This window comes from Natrix helvetica (assembly GCF_964273705.1).
Source record: "Natrix helvetica genome assembly, chromosome: 1".
NCBI lineage: Eukaryota > Metazoa > Chordata > Lepidosauria > Squamata > Natricidae > Natrix > Natrix helvetica.
This window is the reverse complement of record NC_138548.1, coordinates 267,115,709-267,136,956: the sequence shown is the minus strand read 5'-3', so window position 1 is coordinate 267,136,956 and position 21,248 is coordinate 267,115,709. Positions and strand designations below refer to the sequence as shown.

The 21,248-nt window shown below is 35.9% G+C and overlaps 1 protein-coding gene across 1 annotated transcript in view; it reads right to left on the bottom strand.

Moving 5' to 3' along the window:
* DOCK2 (dedicator of cytokinesis 2) overlaps nt 1-21,248 on the bottom strand; it is a 322,820-nt gene that overhangs the window by 241,107 nt on the left and 60,465 nt on the right. The window contains exons 20-22 of the mRNA XM_081939650.1: nt 14,307-14,396; nt 13,093-13,193; nt 12,439-12,573 (exon numbers count right to left, since the gene is read on the bottom strand). Coding sequence (XP_081795776.1) covers nt 12,439-12,573; nt 13,093-13,193; nt 14,307-14,396 — 326 coding nt within the window. The remainder of the gene's footprint in view (nt 1-12,438; nt 12,574-13,092; nt 13,194-14,306; nt 14,397-21,248) is intronic.

Here is a 21,248-nt window from a genome sequence, read left to right as displayed (position 1 = left end):
ACCAAGGAACATGGTGGCTGGACACCATCAAAGCTGACACCAGCCAGAGGATAGAACAACTCAACGAAATAGTGTGATGGAAGATGTGGAGAGACCTGGCCCATAGAATCATCAAGAGTCAGACATAACTGAAAGGATAGCATCATCACCATATCATCCAGTTGAGTCATCTAATGCAACTTCCTGACTGGAACACACTGCTCTTTAAATCAGCGTTTCTCAATCTTAGCAAATTTAAAATGTGTAAACTTTAACTTCTAGAACTTCTAGCATGCTGAATGAGGAAAGCTGAAAGTTGGAGTCCACACGTCTTAAAGGTGGCAAGGTTATTGCTCTAAATGTAAGTTTCTGATTATTCATCTCTGACCATCAAACTGATTTTTTTCTGGCATTATTGAAATGAAAGTCAAGTAGGCAAGTCTCTGACTCATACTTAAATAGAGGATAGTTTTTTAAAAAAAAATTAATCCCATCTGACAAAACAAATCCCAGGAAGGGATTCTTCTGAGTTGTCTGTCTATCAATCTCTCCCCATCAATGACAGCATCTTCTGAATAAAACAAGTTAGATAAAATATGGCTTGCTTACTTTAGTATGCAATTTAAGAATACTTTTGTTCTTAATTGGCATACACACAAGATGAGTTGAAAATTATTGCTTACTTTCCTATTTAAACACGTTCCATTTTTTTTCCTACTCATTCAATTTTTAATGAAGAATTAAATCCTGTAATAAAAGCTTGAATTATTGTTAACTTGACTAATGAACCAATCAGGATCACTCCTATCAAAATCTCTTACATTTTAGAACCCCTCAAAAAACACATATCCACTATCAGCTCGGGAGGTCAACTTAGAGTAATGTAATATTTATGTACATAACTGTTTTAAACTAATAAATGCAAGTGATAATTCCACTCCATGATTCATGGGTCAAACCCATTTGGAATACAGTGTCTAGTTTTGGTGACTATAATGCAAGAAAGATGGAAATGATGCAGAAAAGAACAGAGATGGTGAAGGGCTTGGAATTAAGTCCTCCAGATAACAGTTATATAAAGTAACCTAAAAGGGAAGGAGCTAAGGGGAGAATTGATAGCAGTTCACAGTACTTAAAGAGAAGTTGCAGGAGACAGGGTACAGTTATTATACAGTACAACTCCTGCAGGTAGGACAAGAATCTGTGGAGGTTTTTACAGAGGGACATCCATATTCTAAGAAGAAACTTCCTGAATGAGAAAGCTATGGGTTTCCTGGAGTCATGGATGGTTTATCACTGGAGATTTGTGTGTGTATGTATATGTATACACACACACACACACACACACACAAAACCTACATGGAAATGTAGATGTAACATTCTGACAGAACCCAGTGGACGTATTTTGTCTAAGGCAGTGGTTCCCAACCTTTTTTTGGCCATGCCCCACCTGATGCCCCCTTCCTCCGGTGACATATATTCTTACTTTACTCAAAAAGTGAATTCTACTCACTTGGAGGAAGCCTGTTAAAGTCCATTAACGTGGTTTAAACAAGGTTCAAATTTTGCCCATTAAAAATCAAATTGCCCCCTATGGAGCCCGGGGCCCACATTGGGAACCACTGGTCTAAGGGCTATTTAAAACTTATAATCCAAAGTTATCCAGAGAAGGTACATTTTTATATCAAAAATTCCCAGCACAAATCCTACAACTTCAGTGGGCAGTTTGCTTCAATAAATAAGTACTTGTTATTTAGGGCATTCTTCCAATAACTAATTAAAGTTTTTTTTCATTCTCCTTTAAAGTTAAAGGTAAGGTCACACTGTCCTATGCTTTATACAGCAAATGTAACAAATTGTACTTTTCTCCTCTCTTCTCTTTCTATTTCTGAGTGCTTTTATTGTTAACCTCACTAAAATTGTTTGTTATTTGAATTAGGCATCATGGATTCTGTTAACCTGGCTAAAAAGCCTTACTTTCAAATTGGCTTGCTTCAAAACCAACCACTTATATCGTAGTAACCACAGTTTCTTCTTTATCCCTATTAGATTTTACCCTGTTAATGTTTTTTTTTATTTAAATTAAATATTCTTTAAATTCTTCTTTATATAATTCATCATTTACACTATTTATCAGCCTTATAGCTAACATTCTAGTGTTTTACACACACACACACACTCACACACACACACACACACACCAAACAGATTAAAACAAAAATATATATTTTAAAACGATTTAAAACATGGTGTTTAGGTCAGATTGGGGCCAAGCCATATTTGCTCGCCTACAGTCAAAGCTTGTAAACAATAAAGGCATAATACAAATAAAACTATATGCTATCCAGAGTCCTCTGGAGTTGGTGACCAATAAATTTAATAAATAATAAAAGGAGTCATCAATTTTCTTCCTAAATTTCCTATTAGTATAATATTTGATCAAAGCATGTAGCATTAATCTGTCCTCTTTATATGTATAGGGAAATTTCTACACTGCCACAAAAAAGGAATTTCTTAGGTACCTACTATGACTGGATCTCTTGTAGTTTGTTAAATTATTCTTTAAGAGGGTCATTCATTTATTTAGTGTAGGAAATTAAAACCTACCCCTCTCCTAGAAAGTGAAATATTTTAGGAAATATTAAAGGCAGAATATTATATTTCCCTGGATGAGAAATGGAGAAACATGTTTTTATGCAGGAAACAGACTCACTCTTAATAGCTCCCACCTTTGTCAATGGTCCATTAAGGTCTGAGCCAGTCTGCTCTTTATCACAAAGGTAGGATTAACCCTCTATGCATCTCACCACATGGCATCTGGGAAGAAGCAATGCTCAACCAAACTTAGACTCAGAGTTGCCTGTGCATAATGGCCCTATGGGAGTCTGACAACCAATTAGAATACAAGCTCAAGCTCAAAGCCCAGAAAGAGCATAAAACCAGGGACTTTCAGCATCTCTTCCCTTTTTTCTTCTTCACCCAACATCTTGAAACATGTGATCACGTTTTTCACTAGGACTTCAGACCATGTGGTTCTGTCCACCATTAAAACCATCTTTCCAAGCAGCCTCCATGTTTCCAGTGTCTTTTTCCCCACTTGGAACTGAACCCAAAATTTCTTCCAACATTAGCATATGATGAGAAGATGACAGAAGAGAAGTAAACTGATGCTATGGTACATATATCCTATCCATTTAAGCTGCTTTTGTCTTGTGCTCACACTAGTTTTAACTCCTCTCCAGGTTGAAATGTCTTGCGAACAGCAAGCTACCACAGGCTCCCTTGGGCAATCCTCAGTTGCTGTGCCCTCCCACCTTTGTTTTTCAGGAAAGCAAGGGCCAATCCCTTTTATTCTTGAGGTCAAATCTTCCTGGGATAGAAAAGGTATGTGAATGCGCCCTAGGTAAAATCAAACAATAACAAAAGAGACATCAAATGTGAATTGGGTTAGCAACGATCCTGAATATTATTCCTCCAGAATGTTTCAAAAACAAAATGTTAAAAAGACATGCTTTAGTTGCATAATTTTATTGAATCAAATGTCATCTGCTTTTTTTTTTCATTTTCTTTTCTTTTTTCCTTGCAGAGAAAAATTAACATTCAAAGCTTGCTAATTAAAAGCAATATTAAGCCTGTTCCAGATCTACATTAGATAATAATAGCATTGTGGGCTTCATTATATTCAGCTTATTAACGGTCATTAAACATGACTTCATCTTCTTTATTAGCAAATAAATCTAACAATTCAGGGAGGCTGAAACAAAAGAGGGAAATATATGTAATTGTACGGCCTATCTTGTCCAGAACTTCCATTTGGAAAAGAATTCAACCTACCCGCACATAATGAATTAGGCATATGTCATAGTACTCCACACATTTTAATAGTACAATAGAGAAACCGAAGTAATAATAATAGTGCAGCCTATCTGGAACGTATGCAACATCAGCTTTGAATGCACAAAATGTTCATTTTATTGCTTATTATTTTTCCCCCTGCTTATTGTTGGCCCTTAAGGCCCCCTTTAAAAAAGAAGAATTGTAGATGCTCATGGAGATGATGCACAGACTGCTAAGTGGGGATGGAAACAGCAAGGAAAACTTTCTGCCTCAAAGACATCCTGAGAATTTTTCCATGAGGAATCAGAAGCTGCTTCCTCATGGAAAAATCCAACTGATTCTTAGGGAAAGGGGAGAATGTTAAAATAAATGTGAGCAACGTTTTGGAAAACCATTCACTGTGTGTTTGTGTTGTGTACGTGTGTGTGATTATTTCAGCTACAAACGTAAAGCCACCTTTATGCTGAGTTCAGGACCTGCTACTCACTCAACTATAGACTCAACAATGCCCTTTTTTTGGCAACAGTTCAGAATACCCTTTGGCAGTCTCCCGACTAAATTTTTTTTAAAGATTTTTTTTTATATTTTTGGTTAAACAGACAAACACAACACATAAAAAATATAAAATAAAATCATCTTACGTTACATATTGTAGAAGTGTGTCGATTGGTTACAAATAACTTTCATGCATCTCTTCCACAGTCATTACTTATAATTCATATCACATTGTATATTTTAAATCAAAAATCTTTATATATCTTACTATCAACATACCATGCTTCTCATTTGACTATGGTTGTTTTAATATCCTTTTACATGAAATAGTCCAAAATTAAAAAACACAAGCACATAGTAGAATTTCATTAATTATTTCTAATATCATCTAATAATATTACCCCTTTATAGCATTTTTGAAGTAAAAATTAATTATGTTTGATAACAAGGTTTCTGATCCTCCCTTTCAAATCGCTATTTACAATTTATATCCCAATTCCTTTTATTAAACCAGTACATACATACATACATACATACATACATACACACACACACACACACACACACACACATATATATATATTGTTCACTATATCCCTTGTCATTTCATTGTTATTGTTATAGACATTATTTATTAACAAAAATTCATTTGCTAATTATATCAAATTTCCTCTCAATCCAACACATATATGTACCTTATTATCCTTATCAATTATTTATTTAACATAGCACTCTAGAAATTACTAAATTACTAACCACTAATTACTAAAATTAACTATTTTTTATTATCAACTTTCATATATCAGCCTGTATCCTTCCAGTAATAATACAGTCTTATTTCTTTTGTCATTTGTGGAATTGATCTATTTATTTCCTTAATAAAAATTTTGTGGACTTCTCTCCACAGGTTGTTGCTTGTAGCATCACTTAAGTAATCTCGATGCCCTCCATCTGCTATTTTAATCAGGTTATCTTTGGTTGTCAATCTTGCTTCAGAGATGTTCTCTCTCCTTAAATCCGTCATTTTTCCTCTTCTTTCTTCTTCCATGCCTTGAAATCCGGGGTATAGTTCCTGTCAATCTAATTCCCTTTTCCATACTCCCCTTTTCCACTTTCAACCCCGTTCACTCCACTGGTAAAGTAATCAGTTGTCTTGTCTTTATAATTATTTTCCCCTTCAATTTTTGGGACTCTGACCCCATCATTTTTGTTGTTATAAACTTTATTTTTTCCATCTTCTTCTCAATTATCTCTGTTATTTCTAATAAATTTTGAATTCCAGCCAAGATGTTTTGCAAAGTTATTGTTTCTTTTAACTATTGTGCCATTTTAACAAACTAGTAGATACCACCACTCTGCCTTTCAAGGCTTCTTATATCATTTATAATCTTCAAAAAAGAAGGTTCTGTTTCTTTTTCTCTCCCACTGCCAGTAAGACTCTCAAAGTGCACCTGACCAATTTGTGCCCTTGCTTCTTATCACTTTCTATAAACAAGTTGCCAAGCCTCGAGATACAAAGTCAGTGAGATCAAAAAGGAAAAGGGAAAGTGCATTGTTTCAAAAACTCAACCCTCCAGCCTCCAAGTGGCAGTATTGCTTCCCACTCTCTAATGTTATTTCAAACTTAAAAGAAACAGAGTTCTCAAATAGAATCAATAGCAGGTAATAAAAGGCCTTGTTGAAATAAAGAAGAAGACTTTAATCCATAGGTTAAAAAATAAAAATAAAAAAATAGAAGAAGAAAAACTGATCCGTTATCTTTAAAAAAAAAAAAGTTGTGAGCACTTTAATCCACAAAGTAAAATTAAACACACTATCCACAGCAATCCAATATAGGTTAATTTTGCCACTTATTTTCTTCTGCTTTTGGATTTAATTTAACTTAAAAAAAATTGGGGGCAGTCTTTTCCAAAATAATAAAGTTTCCTCACCAGATGGACACAATTTCTCTTTCCGCTTCCCTTCTGTTCTGGAGCCATCCCAACTTCATCAGCCTGGGGCTGGACTTTTTGTTGCTGGCTTGAAGAACTTCTCTTTGATCGATCAGAGACTTTGCGATGTCCCTGAGATCAGCAAGACATATTTTTCCTGTTCACCATCTCTATGGGACGGTTTAGGTTCGATTGGACCACCCAGCGGCAAAAGTATCAGCAGCGGTCTCGGAGCATCGAGACCGCACGTCCGTATCGTCTCAATGTTGGCTCCTCCTCCCAGTCTCCCGTCTAAATATTGAGCAGCACCAGGCATGCTTAGCTTTCAAGCAGTGGCCTTTGTAGAGTTCTATGATCCTCCAAGAAAATGTGTCAGAAGTTCTCCTAACACAGCCATATAATAATGTAAATAAAACATTAATTTATTCCCAATACCTTGGGAAAATTGATACTATCTGAAAGGTATGAACCTGTCTACTTTGTGGGCATGACACTGCCACAATGAAGTCTTATACAGCCTTGGTGTCTGGGAAAAATGTTTGAGAGCTCTTTGGCAAAGCCACAAAGGACAGATTACAAAGAAGGATAGAACAGTACTGCAAGATATTGCTGAAAAGGCTACCATTGAGATCTGCAACCCTTCGTTATTATTTTTGCAGATTCAGCTCTCCCTCTCTAATTCAAACACAGCAGATGAGATATCATGGACATAAAACAAAGCAAGTCAAATAAATAGAAGAGTTTTCAGGAAGGGAATAATCTGACAGGAAGTCCCAGTTAAGTTATGGATAGCAAAGCTAATGTTCCCCAAGTCTTTTGGACTGCAGGTCCCACAATAGCTGCTGGATCAGAAGAAAAGTCAGATTCCATATTCCTTTGTTACTCATTTGTTTTATATGAGGCAAAGTGGACAAGAAAGAACCAGGACAGGGTGAAGGCTGGGCTTGTGGGTGCTAGGTAGTTATCTCCCATATTCGGACTATTTATGTACTGTTGCTTCTGAGCCACACACCAATGACCAGTTGCTACTATATGCTGTTATATAGCAGCAGTTCTGTCTCCAAGCTTCCCATAATGGTAACCTTCAACAATATTTTCAAAGGACTATGTATTTGGTCCATTTCATATCACCCAAAAATATCTGCATATTTCTTCAAACCACAAAGAATTGCTTCTATACAGATATTGTGCAATTAAAGAATATGAGTAATGATTTATTTTATAATTGCTTACTAACATCACATCTCTTAAAGGATGCAATTATGTTTCTGCAATTTGTAATTCCTTTTTATCTGAGGAACAGGTTGGGAAAAGACAAGGAACCCAGCCTATTAGTCCTATCCACTTCCAGTCCTGCTCCCTTGCTTTAAATATAATTGTCACAATCATTGCAAAGCATTACCTAAAACCATATATTATATCACATAGATGCCCCTTGACAATTATTGCCTAACATTCAGGGATAATCATATGCCCTGCTTTAAGGATAGGACCGGCAGTGTGAAGAGCTAAAGAAAGCTTCAATCACAAGTAATGCAACAGATCAAATGAAGTTCCCTAGAGGGGCTGAAAACTGATTTCCTACTTTGTAAAGGAATATGATTTTAATTTTCCTAGATGTCTGTATATATTACAAAGCCAAACACTGGATGAAAATAATAATAATAATAAAAAGAATAATACACTATGGTCTTGCAAAGAAAGCCTTGTAAAAACAAAATGACTGTCAGACAAAGAGAGTGTACAATTACTTGTACAAATCAAATGCTGTGCTCTGGTTGCCTTCCCCGTTTTTTGTTAGGAAAAAGAAAATACTAAAGTAGCAGCAAAATAAATCTGATAATCTAGGAAAAGTTAGCAAGAAGAAAACAGCCTCGCTACTTATCAAATTACAAGACAGCAAGTTCATATATCACACTAAGCCATATACCAGTCAGAGTGACATAGCAATTCACATAATACCAAGGCATGATTTATAAAACACAATGGAAAGTTCACACATTGTATTCCAAATAAAACACATATGAGCTTAGTGTGATCTATATACCCTGTTATTCTATCTTGTTCACATTGTTCCCTATGATGCTGCCATGATGCTGCCTGATCATTGCATGACAGGTTGTATTCATGTTTTTATTTAGAAATTTTGTACTGCCCATATGAAGGCATTGGCACTGTTTGCAATGGAATTAATGATCTTGTTTCACTCCTTTCTGTAAACACAAACATATGTTGAAAAAAAGAGATAAGGAACTTTTCATTTACCTCTAACTGCACTCCTCTGTGCCTTCACAGAACTTAAGTGTTTTTTTTATTAGAGCAACCTGGTCTACCCAATTATGGGACAGAGCATACTTCACAGAACTTGTTTTTGAATTTTGCAGAATGAACATATCAGATAGTTACTTGGCTTCTGCCACCCAAAAAACATCCCGGAGACTTCTCCAATTTTTAAAAGGTCTGATGGCTGAAGTAGCTGATACTCAGAGAAAAAGCAGTCTTTTTCTGAGAGAGGAGGGAGGTGTAGTTTTAAAATTCACAGATGATTAGTCATGGGATTGCAATATGAATGATGATTGCGATCTTTTTGAAATCATTCAGATATGGCTGAAAAGTAAGCTAGTTCCCTTGGTGAAACTGCTGAAGCTCATAGAAAAGAATACCTAACCAGGAAGAGATATTTTGTTAGGACTGACAAAATAATGTCTGCTGAAAGCAGAAGGCAAAGCCTTTGTGGTTATCCCACATCAGTGGCCCTCAATGTTTGGGCACCAGGGACCGGTTCAATGGAGAGAGGTTTTTCTGTGGACCGGAAGGGGACAGATGAAGTTTCGCTTGTTTGAGAAGACCTGTTTCTGGCATGCTGTGGACTGGTGCGAGTCCATGGACTGGAGGTTGGGGATTCCTGCCCTACATTATTTCAGTTAGCATGTTTTACGAGGCTACTCAAGAAATGGGCACTGTGGTAGTAGAACATCCTTTGATGAATTCCAAAAGATTTAGAAGCATAAGTTCAGATGGTTCAGATAAAAAGATATATATATATATATATATATATATATATATATATATATGTGTGTGTGTGTGTGTGTGTGTGTGTGTGTGTGTGTGTGTGTGTGTGTGTGTGTGTGTGTGTTACAACCCCACCATATATATATGGTGCAAATGAAAATTTGCTATGTTGAAAATCAAGCCTGTGTGAGGAGAAGTCAGTAAATTAACGTTTTCAGATGAAGCAATCACGGTAATGAAAGCTGCCTTCTCAGAAAACATACGCCAGGAGAAGAAGAAGAAATGAACACAGGAAAAGAAAACAATGAAATACTATGAGAGGGGGAGAGGGGAACCACAAGAAAAGACATATAAACAGAAATTATAATACAAACCTCTGGAAAAGGTATTTCAAGGTTTTTGCACTACGGTGGAGAAAAGAAATGGAAGGATATGTTGGAAATATGTCTAAATGGAGAATTCCCAGCCTAGCTAAAAGGCTTCACATCAAGAATCTTCACTCTAAATACAGCTCTTCAGAGACAGAGAATGTAATTGTGCGATTTCATAGTAGTACTCACCACTGTAGAGTTGGAAGGTGCTTTATAAGCTAAACTTCATTGGACTTATTTATAAAAGTGCACATTCCAAAAAAAAAAAGAATCTCTGCTTTAAAAGTATTACTTACAAAGTATATATCTAAAAGCTTCCAGGATCCCAAATCAAAGACGAGGACTTGAAATGAATATACAAGTTGATTGCACATTTGATTGGATTCTCAGACTCCTTTCTCCTCTCTGGGCCCATTGACAACTGTAATGTGTTCATTCAGAAGAACACAATTATAGTAAGGAGAGATTGCTATACAGTATTAAAATGGTGTGCTGAATTTCTCTCTTGCTCTTTTTCAAATGTTATTAGTACCTCTGTGGGTTTTAATAAGGATTGAAAACTTCCATCCAGGCAGCAAATTGCTGCTTAGTGTGGTGCTCTTGGCATACCATCTCAATGTCTACTGATCTTGCTTCCAAATTTTCATATCAGTTAGAAATTGTCTTTGCTCTTTTGCAAGTATTTCCAGTATAAAACAACTGAATTTATTTATCATGGTAAATCCAATATCTATCCAATTAGTCTGTTTAATTAATCCGATATTGAATGCACCTTCATCCTAGACAGTACACCCTTTAGAGATTTCAAAACATCTTCAACATTTAATTGGGTTGGTTCTTTGAAATAGTTCATATTAATATGGATCAGAATCAGAGAATTGTATGGCCAACATTGCAAGCTGCCCTTTACTTTTTTCTTTCACATCAATAGAGAATTTGAAGGTATTTGAAGATCTGGAGATTATCAGAAGCAGTTTACAGTATGGTATAAGTCAAAATAATGTGATTAAGGAAAGAAATGGAGCCTTTGATTTCATTATCTAATAATACAAACCAGAAGCCCATAAATTAATATCTGCAGCATCCAAGATGGCACTATGGAATCCCAACATTAAGTAAAAATAGAAAGATAGATTGATGATAGATAGATAGATAGATAGATAGATAGATAGATAGACAGACAGACAGACAGACAGATGATGGATGGATGGATGGATGGATGGATGGATGGACGGACGAGTGGGAAGATCATGGTGAGCTGAGATCTTTCAAAATGTGAGCCTATTTTGTGATTAAAAATATTTTCATTTTTGCTGTCTGTGAAATCACATCATATTGCAAAATGATAGCCATTGCCTGAACAAACTGTTTGCCTTGCTTTATGGACTGTCTCCCAAACATCTTGCTTTATTAGAACTATTCCAATCAATGTGAGCTCTTGCTCAACAAATTTCATACCCTAATAACTGAACTTTATTCATGGTCCTTGAACTATTTTCTGATAAGAAGAACCATTCTGCCTTGCCATTTACATTCATCTACTTTTCTAACGATGTAAGATTTAGAAACCTTAAATATCGGAGTACTGAACAGAATCTTGAAAGAAAAATACATATATCTTGCAGCATATCAAGAAATGCTTCTCACCAAATATGTTTCAAATACACAGCAAGTTCAATATGCAATTGCACCTTCTTTCTGGTCTAACATATTGCAATTCAATAATCACAATTTTAAGGTAATTTTCTAAAATGTATACATCTATTTCAGTGGATCTATGGTTGCACAGTGCACACAGCTAATTGGACAATATCTCTCTACAAAACACCTCGAAAAGGAGGAAGTCAGAAGCAGCAAAGTAGAAAGTATGTCAGTAGGTAAAAATAGTTATCATTTTGAATTTATGTTGTAACCAGATCAATTTGATCTTCCAATTTATTGTAACAATTCAATCCAAAAATATAGGTCCAAATTAGTTCAATGAGTAAAGAATTGCACATTTGGACACTAACCTGGCAACAAGTATCATTGGATACAGAGGGACATAATTCTGAGTGAACATGCTAAGCTCTCTAACTAATTAATCTATAACAGTACCAAACTATTTGGTATCTTCCAAAGATGTTAAATCACAACTGTCATAAACTACCATGGAGTTTCAGGGAATTATAACAAAAACACCTGAAAGCATGTTAATTTCTATCTCCATCATGAATACTGAAACTCTAAAAACAGTGGTTAATAGGTGAGTGCAAGAGATCAGCATGAGTAGATATATTTGTTTCATATTGTTCCTCCAACAGTCTCCAAACATATCATGACTGAAAGAGGTGTGTGATATTCCAATCACACCTACAACCAACTCATGTCTGCCTGTAGAGCTGCTTTTAAAATAGAAGCTCACTGACCTTGCACATATAAGTTTACTATAACATTCATAACATTTCTACCTACTTAGGTGATAATCCTTAACCTGCTAATCTTTTTAAAAAATGAAATAGGCTAGATTTGGACAGGAGACTATGAGAAAATCCCAATGCTACACTGAAAAATTGAAAAAGTGATCACAGAAGATGAGCCAAACTATTAGCAGAAAATCATTCTCTCTCAGTGCTTTCTAAGTGTTAAGATCTAAAATTCCCAAACTTGGGAGCCACCATGGCCATCAGTTTCATACAGCCAAAATTGGCAAAACAAAATGTGCAGATTGGAACTTTAAGAATTACTATCTGGAACATATCAAATAGAAGAAAATTATGCTATACCTGAGTGGAGATGTTATGCCTAAGAAGAAATGTAAATCAAATACTTACTGAGAGAACAAAGTTCTTGACCGAACTATGAACTTGAATACATATTCCAGAGCTTTTAGCGTTCTTAATATAGGTTCACATTGTTCTCCTCTGCTTGAAGTATCCAAATAAGTCTTCAGAACTGCCATTAATTTCCTGAAATCAGGACAATGTGTTACACAAATGGAAAAGCATCTTTATCAAATTAGATTTCTAAGTAGTGTGAGTGGCAAATATATGTATTACATGCTGTCTAACATGGCAGATTATTTTTTTGTTTTGTAATTCAAATGCAGGTTTTCAAACACTTCACCTGAGAGAGAAAAAAACCACAGCACAACTATTCAACATTATTATTTCTATCTTTCATACAAGATAATTCTGGAAGACAGCCATAATTATTGCACAGAATAATATTACATTAGAAGTACAGGATAGAGTTGGGAACTAATTGAACCAAACAATTTGCATAGGACCACTATAAATACATTTCTAGTTTTTTGTTGCACGGAGAATATTTTTGCCAGGATCAGAATTATCCATGGAGAACCAGTATAGAAGAAGTGAGACCCATCCCCTTGCTCCTTTCTCTTCTACATGCATCAAAAAGTAGGATAGAATATGATTTACAGGTTTCCCATATTGACTTCCCCATCAGGATTGTTATATACTTACTTGTAGGCTAAAGTTGCACTGAAATGTTGCTGTATGTAAGCCTCCAGTACAGTATTGAAATGTTGAAATTTTCTATCTGCAATGAGTCCTATTACATAAATCTGTAACAGAATAAGGGTTTCCATATGTAAAATATCACTTGGAAATGTGTTTTTTTTTAAAGAAAAAGGGGAGAGGGGATTCTTCTTTATGGATTTCACTGAATTCAGAATATTGGTGACATTTTAGTGTCTAATTAATTTAGTGTCTAATTAATTGTTCCTATTCCAGATTGCTTGCTTTGGCAAAGCACTTGGAAAGAATAAGTGCAGATATTTTCATGCAAGAAATAAAGAAAGAAACAAGAGACTGTGAGCTCTGCTGAATAAAAAACAGATGGAGCTTTGATTACACTCTTGTGGCTGCCATCTTGATTTCTGGACCATACCAAGCTGAAAATTGTGAGAAGGAAAGCTACTTATGTCGGTTGGGGCTCTTCACCTCAATAGATAGGAATGTAAAGTAAGTCCACCCAGCCTGCAGAGGAAATGGATAAATGCAATTTCCAGCATAGATATAGGAAAAGCTATATATTGAAATGAATTAAATATGCTGCCATTTTTTCAGTTCCCAGTCCAAAATTCACACAAAAATGTATAGACTTGCTAAGATCAGTCCAAAATTGAACCTTTATTTGAGAAGCCAAAATTCAAATATGTCATATAGAAGTACTTGCAGTTGTAAACACATATATGTTTAAACTTACTAAGAAAAATGCATGTATGCATTTCATTCTTTAAAATACATTATGGCATGTATGTGAAATAAGCCCATTGAGGAAAGTTGCATTGCAAAATTCCAAATATTTGGAGAAGCTGGAAACAAAGGTGTGGATTTTTCAAATCCGGATGGAAAAAAATTAGACCATGGAGAATATGTGAGATTCTACCTAACAAATGGATTAATATATAAACACATGAGACTCAATATTGACTTATTTAATAACCATCTCCTGAAATAGATAACTCTGATGTTTCCAGTTCCACATAATGCAGTGAAGCTTCTTGGATAGTTTACCCTCAATGCAAGGAGGCTAATTATAGCATGGATGAGAAGTGAAGCCATCATACTCACTTTGGTGGCACCATTCTCTCTTGTGTCCTGTTTCTTTAAAAAAATGCAGAATGCTAGAAAAGAGCTTACTTGATTGAAAGAGTTGATACAGTAATCCTTACCAAAGCATCAAAGACAAGAATGTCATATGCGTCACTATGAGAATGTTCCATCATGATATTAAATAGGGCATCTAAAGTATCCTGGAGGAACTACAGAAAGAGAGAGAGGGAATGAAAAGAACAAGCAAATATGTTAATAGGTTTGGTACTATGACAGGATAAAAATTCTTTGAAAAATATTTTGATTTGTCTAAGCGGAAAACATCCCACCTAGCCCCAGGGGAAGTGTTTCACACCTCAAAGAATTCATCCTGATAGCCCTGTCACCTGGAGCTTCACAACGTCTTTGAAGATTTATTTTCATCAGAGCACACATTTAAGTCCAACAAGCACAGCCACCGATTATTATGTTGTATTTAATGCTAAGTTTAGCATCTTAGCTGTGAATTGTCAAAAGGAGACTACAGCATGTCTCCTTAACATTCTAAAGCCCACAGCAGTTGTTTTTTTAACAGTGAGTAACTGTGAATGTTCAGTAATACTGTTCCCTACCCAAAGTGGATGGATTTTATAACCAACTATTTTGTCAGTTTGGTGCGATGGTTAAGGCTAGGAAATAGCCGACTGGGAGTTCTAGTTCTGCCTTAGGCATGAAGCCAGCTGTGTAATTTTGGGCCAGTTACCTTCTTTTGGTTCTAAGAAAGAGACAATAGCAAACCATTTCTGAAAAACTTTGGCAGGAAAACTACAGGGACTTGTCTAAACAATCTCAGAGGTGATTGAATGGAAGGGGAGGAAATACCCCTTGAAACACAACAATAGGAAATGATAAATCACTCTCTCATCTTTCTGTCTGTATTCTACACCATTATCCATATTCCTAGCCAAATAGAGAAAGAAAAATGGAAATAAAACGAACATCCCTTTATCCTTCAGCTGTTTTCTTCTTCTGGTTATAAGAAGCTTCAATGTAAGGGACAAATTTGTTTGATGCCATTCATCATTATCCCACTGTTTCCCACCTCAATAGGTGCATGTAATTTAATTTAAATCTGATAATATCTGGGAATATATGATGGGGAACAGGTGTTTTATTCTACTATACATCCTGGGTCCACTTGAATATTCTGCATGGAAAAAACAGGTGCCATTTGTACTGCTTAGGAACTTTAATATACCCATTGCCTTTTTCAAATGCTGTGAGTGTTCCAAGCAGAATAGTTACTTGCCTTTCCATTGAAATCAATGATCAAATAAGTAGGATGTTTAGCAGAACCAAAGATAATTTGGATTTATATCTTAATTGATTAATTTTAATTCCATAACTGGAAAAAATAGCACTGTCCTTATAAAGGACAGTGACAAACTGGACCAAATTCAGGGGGGAAAACGGCTGTCAGTGTGAATGACTTCTTAAACAAGAGAAAGTCATGAGCGATCAATGTGTCACTGTCAATCCTGTTGACCTTTTGCTACCTATAGAATAAAGATTAAACATTAGTGGTGGGAACACTGGGGTATAGGATATTCTTCTCCTTATGAACTGCTCGGTTGCACCTGTTCGACCATTTTGTGTCACTAAAAGTTGGATAAAGTGGGTTTTTGATCTAGCAGGATTTTCTTTTTACAAACTTTCTAGGAAGTGTGGTTATTGCTGGTCTTTGACCATAATAAAGATTTATGCTATGCTATGCTATGCTATGCTATGCTATGCTATGCTGTACTATACTATACTATACTATACTATACTATACTATACTATAATATACTATACTATACTATACTATACTATATTATACTATACTATACTAGGAAGTGTGGTTTATTGCAACTGCAGAATATTTATCTGGTCATCATTAGCTTGGGGACTCATCCCAATATATAGAAGATGGAGGTTACATAAAACTTAATTAAATTAGGTTGTTCCACATTATAAAAAAAGAAGCCAACCACATTTGGGCGAAAGCTACCAAGAGATTAAGAAGTCTGGAAACCAAAATCTCTTAGCAACAGTAAAAGCTGTTGATACGTTTAGCCTACAAAACAGATGAATGTGGCTGGTGGAGATATGAAAACAGTCGCCAAATATCTGAAAACAAAAGAATGAATTGATTTATTCTATATTATCCGAGAGGCCAGAACTCAAACCAATGGGTTACAACTCCAAGCATGATTAGGAGTGATAGCAGAAAATTCCTGCATATAACAGCTTTCAGTCCTTGGGACAGCTGCCCCCAAAGTTAAGTTCTCCTTTGTGGAAATTTTAATGGGCTGGATGGTCATTTGTCAAAAAATATTCTCGTGGATCCTGCACTGAGCAGGGGATTAAAATAGGTGGCCTCTAAGATCCTATTCAACTCCATGATCTGTTGAGTCTATGAACCTTGGAAACTGCCTGTTAATCTCTCAAGAAGGCCTTGGGACATGATGATGATTAAGAGGTAAATTGATGTTTGTTTAAAAGAAGACATTGTGAGTAATCTATGAAGTCCAAACTTGCTACCCGAACAAAAGTACTTATACTACCTACTATTTCTAAACATTCATTAAACTATTAAATGTTTGATATATTAATTTGTAGGGTTAGAAATAAGCATTTAAGTGCACAAATATAAGAGCCATTGTAGAATAATCTGGCCCAATTTAGTTTGTTGTCGTCTGGCAGACCGCATAAAGAAAAACAGAGATCAATCACCTTGTTCTGTTCCTTGGTGATCATGCAGTTCCTCCTCTTTGCAAAGGACTGTCCATTAAGAGCCTGAATGTTTAAATTCTTCGCAGCATTATAACTTTTGCTTCAATTTCATAGAAAGAACTCAACCATGACAATGACAGATTTTACCACTGACTCAAATATTTTCCTAACAAAGCTATGTTATTCATGTAACAGAGAAGGGAATGATCACTGAATGGCTTTTATTATCCTTGCAACCATGAGAACATTTTCTCTGTTTATTTTTTGTTTTATTTGTACAAACAAAGGCAAGCTGTCTTTCCACCCGGCCTTGATATTGTGCTTACTAGGAGTTAATCATGCATTAAAGAATAAAGTTTTGAATCAGGGGATCTGTGATTGTTACAAATGGGCATGCCCAGCATTTTTATAAGTTTGGGGAATGCTTAAGCAGCAGCTCACTGATTCTACTTTAATCAAGGTGAATGTCCCCAAAGAATACTTGCGTGAAGCTTCTGATCAAGAGAAAATGAGTTATGTTTGGCTTATCGCATTAGTGCTACTGCTTCTCCAAACAGTATTTTGCACATGGTTACTTTCTTTACTGGGAAAATGGTGCTCAGAATGAGGAGGACAAGGAGCACCCAGGTGGCCCTTTTGAGGTAAGGTATGGCTCACTTTCCAGTTTAATAAATCAAGTTTAATCACATAAGCTTCACTTGCAATAATTGGGGGGCCTAATTCAGCATGAAGGCATTGGGAAGCAATACTTAGCATGGAGAAGCAATATGTTGGAGTAAGAAAATTGCAGAATCATTCATTCTTAAAGAATACATCTCACAACAGAATGTATCTGGATAGAGGTGGTTATATTGGCCAGCATAAGATATAAATGTTCTGTTCTAGGACTTTACAAGGCAAGTTATCTACAGTGGATTATGCAGTTTTATAAAAGTTCTGTCTTGGTTAGTGCTAAATTGAGTAAGCAGGTGAATACTGCAGAGTTGTGGGTTGTTGGTGTTCTTATTTGAATCAACTTGTGATCTTGCAATGCTACTCTATTACCTTTGGGATGCCTGTGTGGGTGGGTGTTGTAACTCTTCCAGACTGAACTGAACTGAATTCAGTTCTTTAGAAGTTTCATAAAGCAAGCAGCAGAAAAAGTCATGTCTATTTCATTTGATCAATTGCAAAGATCCAACAGATAACAGTTAAGAGAAATATATTGCATCTAGCTGAGCCAATCCAATCTTGGTAATAAAAGTTAGACTAATCTCTTATTCTCTATCCATTTATTGGTCTATCTGACATTCTGTAACAATACAAAAAGAAGGGGGGGGAAGGAGAGTTAAGAGAACATTGTGATTGGACCAAAGGATGGGAAAATATGTCTTATCCCTCATTTAATGTCCAATGATATATACCATACACTCCTTAACCTAAACCAATATAGATGTACTGCTCTCTTTCTTCCACCTTCTCATAATATAAAGCCAAATTTTTAAGCGCCTTTTTATTCAGCCTAAAAGGAACTCACAGCTAAAGTGCTCTGAGCTATAATCATTCACAGTGAATTCCAATTGTTAAAATGCAAGTTAACATTCCTGGATTCAAGTACTCCATATTGAAAAACAGAATCCGCATTAACATTAAAACTAAAGATCCCCTAGAAACTGTAAAAAAAAAAACCTCAGAGGTTAATAGGCAGGCCAAATTTATCTAAAGTCTCAATTAAATTCGAGGTACCAGATGCAAAATGCAAGCCTATATTTACAGGCATTTTCCTATCCATTAATAAGACCCCTCCACTCTTTCAAAAATATGCATGCCATACCTATGAATATATGCATGATAATTTAAATAATTGCCCCTTGCTGTTCCTGGTTTTGGAAAAATTTCACATGCTGGCAGGCAGATGGCTCGTCAATGTTTTTTTTTTTTTTTTTTTAGTTGATTGAAAGCGTGGTGGGAGAATCTAGTGGAATTAATAGAACCTTTTCTAGCATTACTGATTACTTTCCCCTTCACAATTTGGTCTGCTGCCTTTTCAGATGCTGTGGGGCCTGGCTGAAATATAGTGCCCACCTTCAAAAGCTCTCTTGAAAATGTTTTAGGCCAGTATTTTCATATTACATTACAAGGAAGCACATCAAACTCAGAATTCTGACTATATTCACATTATAACTATGATTTGTAAAGATGGATAAAATGAAGTTTTGTGAGAACAGAAGTAAAATTAGTTAGAAAGATGTCACTGTCCAGAGTTTGCAAGAATGGAAAGAAAGGAAAGAAAGACTGGTTTGATTCATTAATCATGGTTAAAAAATGGTTAAGCCAAACACAAACAGGAACACTTTCTTGAAAAAAGGAAGTAGGAATCCAATCTTCACAGAAGTGTGTAATTAATTCCCCCCCTCTCTCCCCCTCCCACTCAATTCCTACCCTGCCAACACTGGATGGGGGCATCTCGTACTGTTTCCTGCTATTCCTCCCAAACTATGTAAGAGCCCCTCTTTGAGAGAAATAAGCAGTTTAGAAATAGGAAATATAAATACATAAATAACAAGAAAGGTGGCATTTTTTCTATTCAATGATTCTCTCCTATTCTCAGAAAAAAGTCCTGGCAGTTTTCTTGGCAAGGGTCTTCTCAGAAGTGGTTGCCATTGTCTCCTTTCTAGGGCTGAGAGAAAGCGACTGCTCCATGGTCACCTCAGTTTCTAAGTGATAGTTATAGTATTGCTTGTATGAATTTTGGAAATAATTTGGGAAATGTAACTTCTTTATTTAATGAGGAAGCAAGGTACAACACAGTGGTTGGGTTTATACAACTTGTTACTTCACAACATATTTTCTTTGGTTTTAGCTTAGTGTATTGTGGTAATGGGATAACTGACATTTAATTATCATGGCTTATTGTAAGAATCAGTATACAATATAGTGTTGCAATATATTTAATAAACCATGTTTTTCAAACCAGTCTAGTGTGTTTTGTGAATAATATTTATAATCCTTAGGTCCAGGTAATGGCATTTTGCTCCCTCAGATGTGTTGGGAAATTATTGTGGGTAATTTCCACATTAGTTGGCATTCAGCATACTTCCCATAAATCCATACATTTATATTAGAGCAAACACATGCACCATTCGATATATCTACAAAATTATAGCTAGAGATTTACTTCAATAATAAACAAACTTTTTTAAAAAACTGCCCAAAACAGAATAAAAGGCAGACAAAAAACATGGAAAGAGACATGAACAATAAAGAAGAATGTACATAATTTATCTTTCTCTCCTAAATAGAAGATAGATAGATAGATGATAGATGATAGATAGATAGATAGATAGATAGATAGATAGATAGATAGACGATAGATAGATAGACGATAGATAGATAGATAGATAGATAGATAGATAGACAATAGATAGATAGATTGATAGATAGATAGATAGATAGATAGATAGACAGACAATAGATAGATAGATAGATAGATAGATAGATGATAGATAGATAGATAGATAGATAGATAGATAGATAGATAGATAGATAGATTTATATTTATTTATTTATTTATTTATTTATATTTGATGCTTCTAGACCGCCCCCTCTCCCAAAAGGGACTCGGGGCGGTGTACAGTCCATACAGAATATAACAAAATACAATAAAAAAGTTAAATATGTACAGTTGGCATGGAGGAGGTTAAAAAGCAATTAAAAGAACTGTACAAAGCTATATAAATATAAGTTTTTAAACCCCTAAAATAGACACAATAAATTAAAAAAAACCCTAAAATAACCAGTTGATAATACATTTGCCAGGAGGGACAGTTGTAATTATGCCAGGCCTGCTAATCGGAACAGGTGGGTCTTCAATTTTTGCCGGAAGAAGCGGAGGTCAGTAGTGGTTCTAATGTCGGGGGGGAGGTCATTCCAGAGGGTTGGGCCCATCACAGAGAAGGCCCTACTCCTTGGTGTCGCCCGTTGGCATTGCCTAGTGGACGGCACCAGGAGAAGTCCCTCCCTGTGTGAGCGAATTGGCCGCAGGGATGTATGTGGGAGGATGCGATCCCGCAAGTAACTAGGTCCCGTGCCATGGAGCGCTTTAAAGATGGTAATCAGCACCTTGAAACGCACCCGAAAAACCACAGGTAGCCAGTGCAGCTCGCGCAGGAGAGGTGTTACGTGGGAGTACCTCGTACTCCCCATCACAGCCCGCGCGGCTGCATTCTGAACTAACTGCAGTCTCCGGGCGCGTCCCAAGGGCAGCCCCATGTAGAGAGTGTTGCAGTAATCCAGGCGGGACATCACCAGCGTATGAGTGACCGTGC